Source organism: Lactuca sativa, chromosome 7, assembly GCF_002870075.4.
Source record: "Lactuca sativa cultivar Salinas chromosome 7, Lsat_Salinas_v11, whole genome shotgun sequence".
NCBI classification, from domain to species: Eukaryota; Viridiplantae; Streptophyta; class Magnoliopsida; order Asterales; family Asteraceae; genus Lactuca; species Lactuca sativa.
This window is the reverse complement of record NC_056629.2, coordinates 15267886-15287991: the sequence shown is the minus strand read 5'-3', so window position 1 is coordinate 15287991 and position 20106 is coordinate 15267886. Positions and strand designations below refer to the sequence as shown.

Here is a 20106-nt window from a genome sequence, read left to right as displayed (position 1 = left end):
ACAAGCTCTTAGAATTAGGTTGAAAGATTTCATTAAACTTTATGTGAATGTTCCCAACAACACTCAATACTCCTCATAGTCTCGGGAGTGTTAGAATGTGTGAATTTGATTTGTACAAGAATCATTGCAAGTAGTATGATTTAATACTTGTTACTTGTTCTATTTACAAAACAATTACGGATTTTGTACAATAGATAACATGAGTGATTTAACCCTAACTTAATTGTCCAAAAAGAACTAGAATTGAAATCAACCCTTCAATTAAAACAAAATCAAATTCACTAGATAGCATTTAAAACAAACACCAAGTCAAATGATTAAATTCACACACACAATTGTCAATACATGAAGTTGGAGAGTTAAGTTTCTAGCCAATCATGACTAGAACAAGCACAAACCTAGAAATTGAAGTTAAAGTCTTACAAATTAAAATCCAAGTGAAATCCAAATGTTTTCAAGCAACAATTATCTTCCAAAATTGCCTCCTAGAACACCCTAAATCGAATCCTCTCTTCTGGAACCGGTTGCCTCCTTTTAGAAAGGAAAAAAATTGATTTAAACTCACGACCTCGTTTACACGGCCCGTGTAAACTAACACTACCAATTTACACGGCCGTGTAAACACAAAAAGTATATTGCTCAAATTGGCCAGGTCTTCGAGGTACATTGCTCATGAGTATGCATTTACACCGCCCGTGTAAACACAAGGCTTGCATTTACACGGCCGTGTAAATATCTGTAAAGCTAAAATCTTCACTTTCTTGATATCTTCCCCCTCGATGCTCCACAAGTCCCAAAACTTCATCCATATCTCTTATTCATCACCTCAACTAAGATCCTACCTGCAAAAGTCCCGAAACTTCATCCATATCTCTTATTCCAACCCGATGGTTGACCGAACTCATAGTATGTTGTTTGTGATTATATATGTATTGTTGTGTGTATCGGTATTTTGAGGGAACTCACTAAGCTTTGTGCTTACGGTTTCAGTTTATTGTTTCAGGTGCTTCAGATATCTTGGTAAGGCGAAGACGTGATGTGACATCCCCATTTTCACGGCCAGAAAATACTGATTTTGTTTATGCTTTGTTTAAAAATCAGAGTAACATTTTAAATAAAAGTGTTGCAGAATTTGTCCCAAAACAAAATATGATAAAGATTTATCAAAACCATTTCCATAGAAATGTATTTCATTAAAAAGACTCGGGATGTCAAGTTCGATACAGATCATAAGCATAAACAATACAGCATAGGCCTTACTACATTATTCCGTATTTACAGGCCTAAAATCCCTTAATCTCTCATCCCAAGACATCACACTTATGCTCATGCGCCACTACCTGTAATACAAGAAACTGAGTGGGTCAGGCTTGGGAGCCTGGTGAGCACATAGGGTTTTCAACCCACAATAAATAAGTTTATTAACTTTATCAAACCAAACAAACCCGATTACCCGTTCCCATTATCCTCACTTTACGTCCCTAAAACATCTAACTCAAGGGACCTAGTCTAAGGAATATCATCGGGATTGACACTACTGCTAAGGGGATTCCTCAGCAATAAATGTCCTTTAGGCAACCATGTGGGGGATGGAGTACACCTGGTGAGCACACAGTTCAAATAAACACACAGTTTAAATAAACACCTACAGGTTGCGAGCCCGCTAGTGCTCCACTGGACTGTATAGAATAGTCCGTGGTCGTCATCTATACTCCGCTAGATGACTGGATCATCAATAACATCTATAACGAAAAACCCTCATTATTTTATTTTGTCACACAACAACTATTACATCTACCCATGTTTTACGCAACACATTTTGTAGATATAAAATACATATACAATTTATATCATTTAAAAAAATGTATAAAATCGTTCATCCAACATAGATAGCAAGTATACAGATAATATGCACACATAGCACGTAATTTATATAAAATACTTCATATCTATGTGTAAGCTGAAAGTAACTATGCACTCACCTGAAAAAGTGGTGATTCTGCCTTCGAACGGCGCTTCGTTATCTCAAAACAATTATCCCTCGATAAAACCTAGTATCATTATCACTAGGGTTTAGTCTAACGTTAACCGCGACTAATTAATAGTCTAGCTATTATTACTATTATATAAGCGTTAAACAATACTTATATAACCCATAATAATAGCCCAAATACTCCTTATAAGGTCCTAATAACATTACTATATTGAAACATAAGCTATACTAAAGATAGGGTAGGCATAGCTCACTTACAACGAGTTTTCTCGAAAATTGGACTTTGCTGGAGCAGCGTTCCTGAGCCGAAAGGCTCTTCTTCTCGGAGCCGCCAGACGCTCCTGGCTTCCGCCTCGTGCTAGGGAGGTTCCCTAGGCTTTTTGGGGGGGTTTTAGGGCTTAGAGAGATGTTCTAGAGAGAGAAAGAAGTGGGGACATGTGTGAGGAAAAGAGGCAGCCTTGAGCCTATATTTATAGGCCTCCATGGGCGTCACCACGTCGTGGTGTTGCGTAGGCTCCAAGTTTTCACCTGGTGCTGACACGTGGCATCGCACACATGGTGGAAATCAACTAATTTTCAAAAATTCATAACTTTCGCATACGAGCTCCGTTTTCTACGTTCTTTATATCCACGCGTAGGTAAAAATAGGATCTACAACTTTCATTTTGACTCTGCCGGCTAATTCTCGATCAATCTTAAATTTAACAAAAGGAGGAGTTTAGGCTGTTAAATGACCGCGAAAAATTTGTAACTCCTTCACACGGACTCTGTTTTCGCCCGTATTTTTACCATTGAGTTCCTAATATTGAGATATTCAACTCTTATTTAGGTCGCGTAGGCCAAAAACCGCTCGAACTAAAATTCGAGTTTCGGGTTGTACATTGCTAAGCCGAAACTTTGAAAAATCATAACTTCCTCATACGAAGTCAGATTTGAGCGTTCTTTTTATGGATTTTCTCGGTTTAACATACTCTACGAATTTGGTTTAGATTAATAAGGCTAAAAAGTCTTCCATCTTAAATTCACTTTTTACGCTTCCCGATGTCGTGTCGGTTCCGTCGCGAAATTTCGACGGGTTATAACTTCTTCGTTATAAATCGGATTTCGGCATTCTTTATATTCCCGGAATCCTTGTTTCGACCACTACAACTTTATGTAAAGATATTAGACTTATTTCACACTTTAATTTTGACACTAATTTATATTCTTTATTAATTATATTTGTATAATTAAGTAATAAGCACACAAATACACATAATTAACATAGAATTCAAATATTTCATCTTTATTACTTCAAAAAGAGTTACAATAGTTGACCTAGACTATTACATCGCCCAAAAATGCTTAGCCCTGAAACCCGAACGTTACAATTCTCTCACCCTTAGGATGATTCCGTCCCGGAATCATGCATCAGCGAACAGATGTGGATAGCGACTCATCATGTCACTCTCTGTTTCCCAAGTGAGATTCGGCCCATTCGAATGTTTCCATCGAACTAGCACTAAGTCGACCATCTTGCATCGTAACTTCTTAGTCTTACGGTCAACAATTGTCTCGGGCTCTTCGATTAGCCTCTTATTTTCATCCATTCTTAACTCCGAGATTGGAATTATGTCGGGAACTTCTCCCGTGAATTTTCTCAGATAACACACATGGAAGGTGTTATGAATACCATCTAGTTCTTCGGGTAATTCGAGCTTGTAAGCTTGGTTCCCAATCTTCTGAAGAACTTTGAATGGTCTAATAAACCTTGGACTCAACTTTCCTCGTTTCCCGAATCTTATAAGTCCCTTCCACGGTGAGACTTTAAGCAAAACTGAATCCCCAACTTCGAAGGTCATCGATCGTCTTTTCTTGTTAGCATAGATCTTCTGACGATCCTGAGCTGCTAACATCCTTTCCCTAATCACCTTCAGTTTCTTAGCAGTCTCATGGACTATCTCGGGGTCCATAAAGTGCTTCTCTCCGGATTCAAGCCAACAAGACGACGTACAACACTTCTGTCCGTACAAAGCTTGGTAAGGTGCCATCTTGATGCTCGAGTGAAAACTATTGTTGTAGGAAAATTCTACCAGAGGTAAGTGCTCATCCCAGCTACCTTGGAACTCAAGGGTACATGCTCTCAGCATATCTTCAAGTGTTTGAATCGTTCTTTTGCTCTGACCATCAGTCTGCGGATGGTAAGTTGTACTTAGACACAACTTTGTGCCTAGTTCCTCTTGTAGACTCCTCCAAAACCTCGACGTAAAACGATTGTCACGATCTAATACAATCGTTAGAGGAACACCGTGAAGTCTCACAATTTCCTTCACATAAGCATTTGCAAGCTTATCCATAGACCGCCTTTTGTTGGCTGCTATGAAGTGTGCACTCTTAGTGAAACAATCGACGACTACCCAAATCATGTCGTGACCGTTCTTCGTCCTGGGCAGTTTAGTCACAAAATCCACGGTGATATCTTCCCATTTACCCATGGGTACATGTAAAGGTTCTAAACTCCCATACGGTTTCTGATGTTGTGCCATAACTCTTGCACATGTCACACACTCGGCCACATACTTCGCAACATCGAGCTTCATCTTCGGCCACCAGTAGTAGGGTTTTAGGTCCCTATACATTTTAGTGCTACTGGGATGAATCGAGTACATGGTCTTGTGTGCTTCTTCCATCAGAAGGTCTCTTATTCCTCCCGTCTTAGGTACCCAAATCCGATCTTAGAATACCTTCAGTCCTCGACTGTTTGTACCGAACGCGAACGTTTTGCCCAAACGTTCTTCTTTTCGGTCATTCGTCTCTAAAGCTTCTTCTTGATATTTCCTGATACTTTCCACAATCTTCAAGACGAATTCGATTCTCAACGCTCTTGGCATTTTGCTTTCAAGATTGACTTTTCGACTGAGAGCATCAGCAACAAGATTTGCTTTACCAGGGTGGTAAAGTATCTCACAGTCGTAGTCCTTGACTAACTCTAGCCAGCGTCGTTGCCTCATGTTCAACTCTTTCTGATTAAAGAGATGCTAGAGACTCTTATGATCAGTGAAAATTTTGCACTTCGTGCCATAGAGGTAATGCCTCCATATCTTTAAGGCAAATACTACCGCTGCCAACTCCAGATTATGTGTGGGGTAGTTCTTTTCGTGCTCTTTCAATTGTCGAGATGCGTATGCTATGGCCTTTTCTCTTTGGGTCATAACACAACCCAAACCGACTCCAGATGCGTCACTATAGACCGCAAAGTCTTCAACTACATTAGGAAGAGAAAGTATCGGCGCTTCACATAACTTCTTCTTTAGCTTCTCGAATGCCTCATCGTGTTTCTCACTCCACGTATATGTAGCTCCTTTGTGAGTCAAAGCTGTCAATGGAGCAACTATCAAAGAAAAGCCTTGGATAAATCGTCGGTAATATCCGACTAATCCTAGAAAGCTTCGAATCTCCGTGGGACTCTTTGGACGTTCCCACTTCATTACAGCTTCGATCTTTGCGGGGTCAACCATTATCCCTTCTTGGTTAACCACGTGACCTAAGAATTGGACTTCTCGGATCCAAAAATCACACTTGGAGAACTTTACATAAAGCTTCTCCTTCTTCAGCACTTCTAATACTTCCTGTAGATGCTTGCCATGCTCCTCTTGGCTTTTTTAGTAGATCAGAATGTCGTCGATGAACACTATCATGGATTTATCAAGGAATGGTTTACAAACCCTATTCATCAAATCCATGAATGCTGCTGGAGCATTGGTTAGTCCAAACGACATAACCAAGAACTCGTAGTGTCCATATCTCGTTCTGAATGCAGTCTTCTCGATATCCTGATCTCTCACTTTCAGCTGATGATATCCTGACCTAAGATCGATCTTTGAGAAGTAGCTCGAACCTTGCAGCTGATCGAATAGGTCATCAATCCTTGGCAATGGATACTTGTTCTTCACCGTTGCCTTTTTCAGCTCTCGGTAGTCTATACACATTCTCATGCTTCCATCCTTCCTTTTCACGAATAACACTGGAGCTCCCCAGGGTATTGAACTAGGTCAAATAAAACCGTTGTCCAACAGCTCCTGAAGTTGCATCATAAGCTCCTTCATCTCCGTCAGTGCTAATCGGTAAGGTGCGTTTGCTATCGGTGTCGTTCCTGGTAACAAGTCTATACGAAACTCCACTTGCCTATCAGGTGGTAACCCGGGAAGATCTTTGGGAAAGACTTCTGGATAATCACACACAACCGGTATATTCTGCACCTCTTTCTTTTCCTTCTTAGCATCGACTACGAATGCCAAGTATGATGCACATCCTTTGGACAAACATTTCCTGGCTTTCATCAGGGAGATGATTTCAAAATTCACTCTACGTTTGTCCTCGTACACCATAAATGACTCCTTTCCAGGGGTATTTACGCTAACTATCTTCTTTCGGCATAATATCTCAACATCATTGGCACTAAGCCAATCCATACCCAAAACGATGTCGAAACCGTTTAACTCTATGGGTAATAGCTCTTCGTGGAATTCGTTTCCGTTTAGGTCGATGACTATGTTCTTAATACGATTACTAACAGGTACGAACTTGCCACTGGCAACTTCTACCATAAGGGCATTATCAAGTTTTTCTACAAGTAATGCTAGTTTCCCACCAAATTTACACGACACAAAGGAGTAGTTGGCTCCGGAATCAAATAGCATATTGGCAGACAAACTATTTACAAGAAAGGTACCTGAAGCGACATCTGCTGCCTCCTTTGCAGCCTCGAGCGTCATCTGGAAGGCTCTCACCTTCGACTTCGGTGGAATGTTGGGCCTTCCCGCATCTTTCTTCTTTGGGCAATCCTTAGCAATATTCCCTTCTTCACGGAACTCGCAGCACACCCTCTTGTTGATGGTGCACTCATTGGCATAGTGCCCCGTTTTCCCACACTTGTAGCAGGTTACTTCCTCGCTACATTTTCCTGAGTGCTTCTTCTTGCACTTCTCACACCATTTCGATTCATTTCCTCCTCCCCCGAGCTTCTTTGAACCGAACTTGCTCTTCTTTTTGTTGGGTTTAGCAGACCCTTCAAATTTCCTCTTCGCCAACCTCAACTTTGTTGTCAGCTCTTCCCTTAATCATATCCTCCACAGACTTGGCAACCCAGATAGCTGCCTCCAGAGTATGTGCCTGACGCACTGGCACCGCGTACTCCCATGGAAGTCCCTTTACGTACTTATCAATTTTTGTCAGCTCATCTGGAACAGGACGCAAGGCAAACTCCATCTTTTCTGTGAAGTTGTTTGTGTATTCATAGATTGACATGCTTCCCTTCTTCAAGGTTAGGAACTGGTTCTCTAACTCGCTTTTTATTACAATCTGCAGCCGTTTGGTCCACCTCTTCTACTGCAGAGGGTTGCAGAGGTGGTCCGGACTATATGAATTTTTGTTTTAAAAAAACAAACAGTACCTTACACTCGTTAACCCGAGTACTTAATTTACACATTTGTCTATTACGAACCTCTTTGGATCCAAGTGATACCATTTGCACAAAGGTCATTTGGCTATTTTATTTGATATAATTTTCGTTTTAATTCAATTGACAGGTAACAGGTTTGAAACTCAAAAAATAAAAATAAAATAAAAAATAGAGGCAATCAAGAACGCGCTATCAAAATAAAAATAAAGGCGGGAAACAGAATAACTACTTCAACTACTTCCCAGTTTCAAACAAATAGATCCCCACGAAAGCAACGAAGGTCGTCCAGAGGTCCAATGGACAAAAATCAGTGAATTTTGTTCTAAAACTTGAAATACACCAAACATAATCACTTTTCAGTTGCAATCAGGTAAAATGAATGTCTCGATTATGTGATTTTTAAAGTTATTATGGTATCATTTATTCGTGATCCTATTGATTTCTATTCGTGTTCTTGTTTGTTAAATATCAAATTCAACCACCAGTGCGATACAACTAAGATCGCCAGAGTGGAAACCCTAATTTTAGAACTGCAAGGAAAATGAAACACACAAAGTGTTATTTTATTTCATTGTTTAGATAATTAGATGTTCAAGAAACATAAAAACATCTTCTGTTACAATTGTAAATTTAATTGATATTGAAATTGGTATTTTGCCAAACGCACACTTTCATGGTATGTAGAAGCCGTACCTTCTTGTTGTTCACAAACTGTTTGAGAAAATGTCTTTGTATGCCTTAACATTTTGTTTGTTATTCTGATTTCTGAGGCATGGAGCTGTCCAAGAAAGTAAATGCATCAAAGCATGAATATGGTGTTGATAAGATCAGTAGCTTACCAAACCTTGTTCTTCAGTTGGTTCTTTCAAGTCTTCCGACTACCGAAGAAGTAATTCGAACCAGCATTCTGTCAACACGATGGAAGTATGTGTGGACTTCAATTCCCTCCATTGACATAGATTGTTCTAGAGGATCGGAATTTTCAAGGAACAAATTCAAAAAGTTTGTTGATAGGGTTTTAGCAAAGGGTTCCCTTGATTTGGAGGGTGTTTGTTTATGTTGTTCGGACCATTACAGTATGCAGATTGTACAAAAGTGGATTCATGCTGTTGTTAAGAGAAACATTAAACAACTTCACTTGTTGTTTTGCTGTGGGCATTGGCTTAAAAGTATACATTTGCCCGATTGTCTTATGACATGTGGTTCATTAGAGGTATTCAGGTTGTATTTGTACAAACGGCGTTTAAATTTTCTTAAGTTGACAGGGTTTTCAGGACTTAGGGTTCTTGAGTTGAACAATTTTGAGTTAGCATACGACTCTGTGTACGTATATGATTTTCTCAAAGGGTTGCCATTGCTTGAGGATTTGAGTTTGATAGACTACATGATGAAGAAACTCGTGTTTCTTTGTATTTCATGTCCGAATCTCAAGAATCTCAGACTTGATAACCGGAATATCTCAGAGTTGTATAATATTGAGAGTATATGTGGTTGCATAGAGATTGTTTGCCCAAAATTGGTGTTTTTTGAGTTTGGAGCTTTTGAAGCTTATAAGTATATCTTCAAAAGTTTGGTTTCATTGAAGAAAGTTGCAATTCATTCTGAAGACTTTCCATATGAATATATGGAGCGCAAGTTTCGAGGAAATGGTCTTTTAGAATCTTTGTCCACCAGTATTGACATCTTCTGTTTCTCATTATATCCCTCAGGTAGTTGCTTATTCTCTTTATTTATAAATTTCATTTTAGTTAAAAATGTGTATGCATTGTAAATTGTGATAACATATTAATTATCCATGAGTTGTGATTAAACATGCAGTTGTACCTAATCTCAAGACATTGGAGCTAACCACAGGAATTCATGATAGCCCCATAATCAGTAAACTCATCAGATTCCTCACACGTCTTCCTCAATTGGAGTCTCTCAATTTGATCATTGAAGATGTATTCTGACTATTCTCATATAATATCTGCTTATAGTTTATCAAATCAGTAAAATAAAATAATCTGGTGTCATAAGGTGCCTAAACTATAGTTAAAGGCTTACAACCTTCTAAATCTTTTTATTTATTTGTAATATATTTAAGTGTATTAATTGTTTTTATACTTATAAGAAAATTAGACAAAGAAGTTTTTCTCAGGTTGACCTAATCTTACAAGACACCTTTCGATCAAATTTATATTTTTGAACCCATTATATTATGTGTCTCATCGTCTGACCCATTTTGCCACATAGACATTTAATTGGAGATACAAAAATTTCAGATAGACTTTAGACAAAATTTCATCAACCCTTTTTTTTTCGGGTGAAAAGGATTCCAACTTGGGACATTTGCATTATCCTAGTAATATGAAAAAGCAATTGAGCCCACTAACTACACTTTTTAAGAATTCAAAATTTTTGTGTGGATCTTTGCACCACAACATGAAAACTTAATCTTTTCGATGATGATCTAGGACCATTTTCTTTGGGAAGACTGGAAGTTGGATGAAGCTGAAAGAAGAGGAATCTTGACACGTCATCTGAAAACAGTCGAGTTTCTTAATTTCTATAAGGAAAAGCTAATACTTGATTTAGCACGTTGTTTACTAGAGCATGGAGATGCATTAGAGGAAATGATTTTTAGAAGGGATTGTGAAGAAGATGAGTTCCATGAGAGGTCAATGGAGACTATGAATCAAGTCTCAAAGTTTCACAAAGCTTCCTCAAATGTCAAACTCATTACTCTTAACGAGATCAATTATTATCAGCTTTCTGGTAAACCTGGTAAACCGTAAGTAGTACCTACCTATTCATGTTACAAGGTAACTAGATTTCTTGATCTCATGTGATTTGTATGTTTGTACCACATGACTTCATGTTGCTTCATTTTAAGGACAATTGTGTTGGGAGATGCATTAAAGTTTGGGTTAAATGCACATACTAGTCAATAGCTACATGTTTGAGGTTGATTTAATCTTGTGAAAAAATTATGAATCTTACCCATTACTCAATCCAATTATTTGACTTGGATAAATATTACAAATATGGTTATAGTATGTATAACTAGGTGTCCAAAATATTTTGACACTTTGTTGTGAATGGTAATGTCTAACATGATCTTTACTTTGTTGTGAATGGTAATGTATAACATCATCATTTGGTATAACTAGGTATCATATGTTTATGTTGTCTTTTTTTCCTTCTCTTCTCTTCATTTATGTTGCCTCAAAATATAATCTTTAATCGTTGTGTATACAAGATTGTAATTCACACTGACTAGTATTGTTAGGTCTCCGGTTAATAATTATGTTAAAATCTTTTGCATCCAAGCAAGATAGATAAATAATCTGTTTCAACAACTTTCTAGTCGATTTTGAAATAAAACTGTGAACTTTGCCAATTGTAATTGTTAAATTGACGAATCAATACATATCGAAATCCATCTGTGTGATAATAAAACATATAGTGTTCTACCTATGAAGCTGTTTACTTTTGCGGGAATAATGTATTCTTGCTACTTCCATTTCTTAAACATCTACAATTTGATAAGAAAATTATTATTGTAGTTTAATTGATATCATGTCGTGATAAATACGAAAAATGATAATTTTCGTATGTTGATGGCATTTATGTTTTGAGATAGCACTGAGTTAAAAGTATTTCTATGTTTAGTAACGATTTTATTGATAATCGCATAAAATAAAGAAAAAGGGGTGGATGTTTGTTAGGTTTTCTATGCATCAAATACACTCTAAAACTAGGCAGCGGAAAAATCGAAACAACGATATACCTAAGTGTACATGCATCCTATGGATCTATGGCTTCATGCTAATTACATCAACCCTAAAAAACTAAAACATAAGTAAGAAAACATACCTCTTATGTAGCCCGTGATCTCCATGCTTGAGATCTTGAACCTCCATGAAGTTGCTTGGATGAAAGGACCCAAACTAGAATCCCTCTAATGGTATCACACCCAATGACACCAAAGAGTGGAATAAAAATAACTAGGAGAAGGGTCAATTTCACAAACCCAAAGGGGTTAGAAATCATCCCTAAGAGGGAGAGGAAGAAGGGTTGGCAAATACTTCAAGCCAAGGTGCAAGGAGGAATGAAATCCCTAAAGCCCTATTTTTAGCCTTGGATGCCTCCTTAGGTTTAGTAATCCTTCCCATGTGGGATGGAGGCCTAAACACGAAATTATCTTTTGATATACATATTGACATGGGCTTAGGAATGGATCGACAAGATTATCTTTTGATATACATATTGACTATGACGTCTTCACATTTGACTCACTATCAAATGTGTTGGTACTTACTGAGTATGTGTAATGTGAGCTTGTATGACTTGGGATCCATACTCGAGGTAAGTTCACCCAATGTCACAAAAAACTTCATAAGGACCATCAATGATTGAATTTCAACAAAGATGTCACTAATGAATCTCTTTCAGCCACATTGTCTTCTTTTCAATTTAACCAACCGCAACATACTCTAAGTTTGCAAATCCACAATGGTGTTATACTTGGTACTCTTCCAAGCTAAAACTTCACCATTCAAAGAAGCACGAAATCCAACTGCAAACGGAATCTTCTCTAGTGTTATGGAAATTAACATCAATGTAACTCTTACAATGATCTCTTCCATACTATCTAGATCATCTCTTTTGTCCTCTAAGGATACTTAAGAATGTTCTTGATCTTGATTCTTTGATTCTTGCCAAATTGAACTAATCCAACTTGTGATGCACGAAGCATACAAGTCATTAGATATGGTGCATGTCATGCCATGTATGATTGATCCCATAGCAGAAGCATGTGGGACACAAATCATTTACTTTAGCTCAATAGTAGAACTAGAACATTAGCGTTGCTCAATGTCATGCCAGCCTAAACTCCTTTTTGAGTTCTGCATATCGAGTTTCCTCAACATTCAATGTACTTTGGCTTAATCCAATGAATCACTTTGATCTATCTCCATAGATCCTTATTATGTACATGTTTTGTATCTCCCATGTATATCATAGTGAAACGATTCTCATAACAAGCCAAGCTTTTACACTTGCTAAGTTAGAATATAGTTTCTTATGAATCGTACATTATCTATGTACAATACACGGACAACTAAAGTGCTCCCACTAGCACTGACATATATATGGCTTATATGTGTTTCTCGAAATTCAAACGCCTTGAACTTTTTTCATTGAAACAAAGATTCCAATTACTCCCACTAGCTTTAACATATATATGGCTTATCTTTATTTCTCGAAATTCAAACTCCTTGAACTTTCTCATTGAAATAATGATCCCACTTGCGAGATGCTTATTTTGGTCCATAAATGAACTTATTAAGCTTACACATCCTTCAAAACCCATCTTGGTTTAATTATGTGTGTGTTCTAATCTATGTTGGTCACGACTTGAAGATCCACTTGCACCTAAGGGTTAAGGTCAATTGCTTGATATACCAAATTACAACATACATGGATTGAATCTCGCTTTCCATTTCCTCCTTCTATGTTGTAGCCTTTAGGGCCTACCATAGCTTCTGATAGCTGGTACACTTTGATTGTTACGTGGATTGAGGGAAAGGACTTAACATTGCGAGTGAAGCACAGAAGCGCATATAAGCTCTCTAGGGTTCGATCGATCAACCCTCCTTTGCTCAAATCGATTTTTACAGCCAGTCGACCAATCATTCCTCCTCTGCTTAAATCAATTTTATTCCCATTTAATTTGTTTGTTGAATTTGTATGTTTTTAGCATGTTTTTGGGTTCTGCTGTAATCTGACTAAATTGCCCGTGTAAATAGCAGCACATGACCAAATTTCCCCTGTAAATAGCAACACATATAAAAAATTTGTTTATTGAAAGACATGTTATAGCAATGTACTTTGTAGCAATTCAGATATTTTTTCATACAGTAAAATTTTCAATTCAGTAAAAATTCTTATGCGCATTTTATAGAAGCACTTGTTATAAAAATGTACTTTGTAGCAATTCAGTAAATGTGTCAATCAGTAAAATAGCAATTCTTCACAGAAGCTAAGGATGCTAAATAAATGAAAATTCAATTTTTGTTGGATCTGGTAGCTTAAGGGTAAAATAGCAACAGAGTTCAAGGGTTTTTTTGTGATATATTCCCATATTTTTTTGATTCTTTTTTCTTAGGGTTAGCAAGAAATACCAAAGTACTTTTGATTCTGTTGACCAAATTGCCCATAAAGACCATTTTACAATGCTATAACAGTGAATTTAATGCAACTTCTGGTAGCTTTTTTTTTGCTGAATGATGCTTTTTTGAGAGATGGAACTTTAGATGCTAATTTAGGGACATTAAGTGTCCCTTTCACTATAATATATCCTAACAAAATTCTAAAGTCAACTGTTTTGAAGAAGCATCAGTTTTTTATATTAGATATATATTACCTTTCATGTATTCTTTTAAGTCCTCCTTCAGATATCTTCACCCAATAATTCGGGACCTCCTTGCATTTTTGAAAGAAAATAACCATAGTGACTGCTACACTATCTGGATGATACAGATCAATATGGAAATCTGACACGACATATTCAATAATCTTAGTTGGACCATCATGGCAGTTGGCAAATGTTGGAAGCCCACATGTCATGGACTCCACTACTGTTGACGTAAGGGAAGCCAAGAATATCAATGCAAAATTAGGGGAAAAATTGTCCAGCACCATAACAGAACCTTGCTAGAGCAATAGAAGGCATCATCACGTCCATATTCGAGAAGACTACCAACAAGAACAATGATTTGCATGATCAATTGTTGTGCTCTTTGTGTTGGAAATGAGTGAGCTTGAGCTGGAGTTCAACGATTTACAGGGAGACGCCTAAGAAAGTTGAAGAATTCGATCAACAAGAGTCGTATGCATCAATTTTTCCCTAAATCTATTTATTAAGAATTTAAGATGGATTTTTCATTTGTTGAGTAGATTTGCCTAACTCACCGCCTAAATATGGTAACTCAACTAAAATATGCCAACTCAGCAAAAATATGTTAACTCATATGCTCATCTGAAAGAGCTCGATTAACTTAAATAAAATTGTATAGTGTGTTGTGTTTTTTGTATAACAACGTTAGATGGTGTTTTTGGAAATTGGTAAACGATTTTGAAACCATCATAACTTATTTACCCAAATAAAACGCAATCAAGAAGGAACGTGCTAGGAAAATCAAATTATCCAGAGGTCCAATCGGACATGAATTTTGATCTTAAAACTTATAACACCAAAATAATCACTTCTCAGTAGCGTGAAATAAATATCTCGATTATGTGATTTTTATTGATTTGACATCTCAAAATTTGATTAATTGATTATCTAGGGTTTTAAGTCTAGTACTATATCATTTATTTGTGATCCTATGTAATTCTTATTCGTGTTATTGTTTGTTAAATACCAATTTCAACCACAAGTGCGATACAGCCAAGGCGGTCAGAATGGAAACCCTAATTTAAGAACTGCTAAGGAAAATAAAACACACAAGTGTTATTTTGTTGTTTGGATAATTCAATGTTAAGCAACATAAAACATTTTCTATGACAGTTGTAAATGTCATTGTATGTAGAAGTCGTACCTTGTAGTTGTTCACAAACCGTTTGATAGAATGTCTGTATAGGCTTTAATGATTGTTAGTTATTCTAATGAGTTTTCAGTCAAAGAGGCATGAAGAAGTCCAAGCAAGCAAAGGCATCAGAGCATGAAGATGGTGTTGATATGATCAGTAACTTACCAAATCCCATTCTTCACTTGATTGTTTCAAGTCTTCCAACTACTGAAGAAGTAATTCGAACCAGCATATTATCGACACGATGGAGGTATCTATGGAATTTAATTCCATCTATAGACATAGATTCTTCCAGAGGAATGAAATTTGATAGGACCAAATTCAAAAAGTTTGTGTATCACGTTTTAGCAAACAGTACCCTTGGTTTAGACAGTTTTCGTATAAGTTGTTCGGATCTCTACAATATATCTACAGTATATCAGTGGATTCAAGCTGCCGTTTCAAGAAACATCAAACAACTTCACTTGTCGTTTTGCTATGAGGATTTGTTTAAACACATCGAGTTGCCCCATTGTCTGGTGACCTGTGATTCGTTACAGGTATTGCGGGTGTTTTTGTATGAAAAAAGGCGTTTGATTTTGCCTAAGTTTATAGGGTTTCAAACACTTAGGGTTCTCGAGTTGAAAAATGTTGAGTTATACAAAGATTATTTAGTAAAAAGTTTCCTCGAAAGCTTGCCATTACTTGAGGATCTGAGTTTGATTGACTATGCGATAAACAAACTCCAAATTCTATATGTTTCATGTCTTAAGCTCAAGAATCTCATACTCGATAACCGGAATATCTTCTCTTTTGAAGACTTGTATGATGTTGACTTTCTCTGTGATTGCATAAAGATTGTTTGCCCAAAACTGTTGTTTTTTGAGTTTAGAGCTTTTTTAGCTCTTAAGTATATCTTTAGAAGTCTGGGTTTAGTGAAGAAAGCTGTGAATCTGTGATTCATCCTGAAGAGTTTTCCATCTGAATGTATGGACTACATGATTCGGGGAAATTGTTCTTTAGAATCTTTGTCCACCAGTATTTACATCCTCTGTTACTCTCTATGTCCATCAGGTAGTTGCTTAGTCTCAATCTCCATATATAAATCTTAATTTTAGTTGAAAAAGTATATGCAATGTTATTATTATATTTTTTTCTGGCATCTTCAAGTATATATGTGTTGTCATAGTTCATACTCCATACCTTTGTTGAAAATTCTAGACCCCCATTGCATTCATCACCTCTACAGAAAAGGCTCTATCCAACAATTCCTTTATAGTTGTGCACTTTTGCCAAAATAATATAATTAAAAATATGTGATGAAATAAATATTCAGGTGTTCCTGTATCTCTACCTAATCTCAAGACATTGGAGCTAACCATAGGAATTGATATCCCCGTCATTAGTGATTTCATCGGATTTCTCACACGTCTTCCCCATTTGGAGTCTCTCCATTTGATCATTGAAGAGGTATTCTCATATAAATTTCAGATTGTATTTTTATGCTTCAGAATCTTGAAGCACATAGCTCACTTTAGTTAGAATCTTTGCACCTAAACATGAAAACTTTATTTTTATTTCTTTGATGATCTAGAAATATATTTTTTGGGAAGACCGGAAGTTGGATGAAGCCGAAACAAGGGGAATCTTGACTCGCAATCTGAAAAGAGTCGAGTTTCTTCTAATACTAGATTTAGCACGTTGTTTACTAGGGCATGGAAATGCTTGGAGGAAATGATTTTTAGATGGGATTGTGATGAAGCCAAGTTCCATAAGAAGTCATTGGACACGATGGAGGAGGTGTCAAAATTTCACAAAGCTTCCTCAAATGTCAAACTCATTACTCTTAATGAGATTAGTTATTATCGGTTTTCTGGTAAACCGTAAATAGTACCTTCCTATTCTTATGTCATGGAATGACTGGATTTCTTGGATGCCTTTTGTATTCGTAATTTTGCATCACCTAACTTTATTTTGCTTCATTTTCACTTAGCAACTAGAAAATATTTGATTGATACTTAGGTTATCTAGTTTTGTTCATTTTCTGCTAATGAAACTACTTGTTTGTTTTCGTAACTCTATTTTAATCATTTGTTTGTTTTATTATGATGTTGTCACGATCTAAGGTTAACTGTGTTGGGAGATGTATAAAAGTTTGGGGCTAAATGCACGTACCGGTCAATACTGAATAACAACATATTTGAGGCTAATTTTAATCTTGCAAAAAAAGTGATTGGAGATCAAATTAATATCGATATATTTTTCAAATATCTTTGAATTCTCATATAAAAATAATTTTTGGTTATGTTAAGATGCTGATAAATGATAAATTTGTTTGGTTGTATAATTTTATAAGAGATATAATATTTTTTTAACGGAAAAGTGGATTATAACCGGTTGCTTGATAAATAAATAAGCAATCCAAACACCCCTTAACTAAATTTAAATTTGATAGGTTTGAATCACAAAAAACAAAACGCAAATCAAGAAGGAACGCGCTATTATAATAAAAAAAGAAGGCGGGAAACAAAATAAATTCGGATATCAAATAGGTCCCTACAGAAGCAACAAATGTCATCCAATATCATGTCATAAGCCCAAGTGTAGAAGTCACTCCCAAAAGCCAACTTGTAAGAGGAGGGGACACTTAGACTTATAAGCCACCAACTTATAGTACTTTCGGCCGATGAACTTTGTTCTTAAAACTTGAAATACACCAAAAATAACCACTGCCCGATTTCAATCAGGTAAAATGAATATCTCGATCATGTTATTTTTATTGATTTTACATCTGATCTGAAATTTGGATTAACTGTTTGTCTTCGGGTTGCTATTTGTGTGTTATTATTGTTTGTTATATACCAATTTCAACCACAAGTGAGATACAGCAAGACAGCCAGAATGGTAACCCTCATTTTAGAACTGCAAGGAAAATGAAACACACAAGTATTATTATGTTTCATTGATTACACTTTTTTACTGTATGTAGAAGCCGTAGCTTCTTGTTGTTCACAAACTGTTTGATAAAATGTCTGTGTAAGCTTTAACGATTTGTTTGTTATTTGAAATGAATTTTCAGTAAAAGAGGCATGGAACTGACCACGCAATCAAATGCATCAGAGCATGAAGATGGTGTTGATATGATCAGTGACTTACCAGATCCAATCCTTCACTTGATTCTTTCAAGTCTTCCAACTACCGAAGAAGTAATTCGAACCAGCATTTTGTCGACACGATGGAGGTATCTGTGGACTTTAATTTCATCTATCGACATAGATTATTCCAGAGGAATGAAATTTGATAAGTCCAAATTCAAAAAGTTTGTGTATAATGTTTTAGAAAATAATTCCCTTGATTTAGACAGCTTCTCTTTAAGTTGTGCGGATATCTACAGTAGGTGGACAGTATATCAGTGGATTGAAGCTGCCGTTTCGAGAAACATCAAACAACTCCACTTGTCGTTTTCTTCTGAGGATTGGTTTAAACATATCGAGTTGCCCTATTGTCTGGTGACCTGTGATTCGTTACAGGTATTGCGGGTGTTTTTGTATGAACAAAGGCGTTTGATTTTGCCTAATTTTACATGGTTTCAGGCACTTAGGGTTCTCGAGTTGAAAAATGTTGAGTTATACAAAGGTTATTTAGTAAAAAGTTTCCTCGAAAGCTGCCCGTTGCTTGAGGATCTGAGTTTGATAGATTGTGAGATAAACAACCTCAAAGTTCTTTGAATTTCATGTCCGAATCTCAAGAGACTTAGACTTGATAACCGGAATATCTTCTCTTTTGAAGACTTGTATGATGATGACACTCTGTGTGGTTGCATTATGATTGTTTGCCCAAAACTTGTGTTTTTTGAGTTTGGAGCCTTTGTAGCTCCTAAGTATGTGTTTAGAAGTCTGGGTTTAGTGAAGAAAGTTGTGATTCATCCCGAAGAGTTTCCATCTGAATATATGGACTACATGTTTCGGGGAAATTGTTCTTTAGAATCTTTGTCCACCAGTATTTACATCCTCTGTTCATCTCTATTTCCATCAGGTAGTTGCTTATTCTCTCCATGCATAAATCTTCATTTTAGTTAAAAAATATATATGCAATATAATTCGTTTTCCTTTTTGGCATCTTCAAGTATATTTGTGGTATCATAATGTTGAGAATCCTAGATCCCCATAACCCCATTGCTTGAGACACATTGCATTTGATTCATCACCTCTACAGGAAAGGCTCTATCCAAACTATTCCTTAATAGTTTTGCCACAGAAAAAAAGTTAAAAATCTGTGATGAAATATTCAGGTGTTCCTGTATCTCTACCTAATCTCAAGACATTGGAGCTAACCATAGGAATTGATATCCCCATCATCAGTGATTTCATCGGATTTCTCACACGTCTTCCCCATTTGGAGTCTCTCCATTTGATCATTGAAGAGGTATTCTCATATAAATATGAGATTGTATTTTTATGCATCAGAATCCTGAAGCACATAACTCACTTTAGTTTGAATCTTTGCACCTCAACATGAAAACTTAATCTTTTCTTTTATGATCTAGAATATTTGTTGGGAAGACTGGAAGTTGGATGACGCTGAAACGAAGGGAATCTTGACTCAACATCTGAAAAGAGTCAAGTTTCTTATTTTTTATAAACAACAGCAACAGCAAATACTAGATTTAGCACGTTGTTTACTAGAGCATGGAAATGCATTGGAGGAAATGGTTTTCAGATGGAAATGTGATGAAGCCGAGTTCCATGAGAGGTCTATGGTGACAATGAAGGAGGTATCAAAATTTCACAAAGCTTCCTCAAATGTCAAACTCATCGTTCTTAATGAAGAGATTAGTTATTACCAGTTTTCTGGTAAACTATAAATATTACCTACCTATTCATATGTTATGGTGGAGTCACTGGATTTCTTGGTCTCATGTTGATGCCTTTTGGATTTGTATTTTTGCATCACCCAACTTCATATTGCTTCATTTTCACTTATCAACTAGAAAATATTCGATTTGGCACACTTTGGTTATCTAGTTTTGTTCATCTTCTGCTAATGAAACTACTTGTTTGTTTTCATAACTCCATTTTAATCAATTGTTTGTTTTATTAATGATTCTGGTTAAT

At 36.5% G+C, this 20106-nt stretch overlaps 2 protein-coding genes and 1 pseudogene across 3 annotated transcripts; all 3 read left to right on the top strand.

Annotated features, from left to right (window-relative positions):
• The first annotated feature begins 8205 nt into the window (after positions 1 to 8205).
• LOC111906025 (F-box/FBD/LRR-repeat protein At5g22660) lies at positions 8206 to 10210 on the top strand. Its single transcript, XM_023901767.1, has 3 exons — positions 8206 to 9142; positions 9252 to 9376; positions 9890 to 10210. The coding sequence occupies exons 1-3, from the start codon at positions 8206 to 8208 to the stop codon at positions 10208 to 10210; spliced, it is 1383 nt and encodes a 460-aa protein (XP_023757535.1).
• Positions 10211 to 13865: 3655 nt separating this feature from the next.
• On the top strand, positions 13866 to 16462 carry LOC111905974 (F-box/FBD/LRR-repeat protein At5g22660). Of its 2 annotated transcripts, XR_006184811.2 has the most exons (3): positions 13867 to 14310; positions 15102 to 16066; positions 16329 to 16462. XR_006184811.2 is itself a non-coding variant. In XM_042896389.2 (2 exons), exon 2 carries the CDS (start codon positions 15112 to 15114, stop codon positions 15949 to 15951), a length of 840 nt encoding a protein of 279 aa, XP_042752323.1. In that variant the 5' UTR covers positions 13866 to 14310; positions 15102 to 15111; the 3' UTR covers positions 15952 to 16321. The 2 variants fall into 2 exon arrangements, 1 of the variants encoding a protein (XP_042752323.1); XM_042896389.2 differs by lacking the exon at positions 16329 to 16462 and having other exon boundaries at positions 13866 to 14310; positions 15102 to 16321.
• A 927-nt stretch (positions 16463 to 17389) lies between these two features.
• On the top strand, positions 17390 to 20002 carry LOC111905976 (F-box/FBD/LRR-repeat protein At5g56420-like; annotated as a pseudogene).
• Positions 20003 to 20106: the final 104 nt, after the last annotated feature.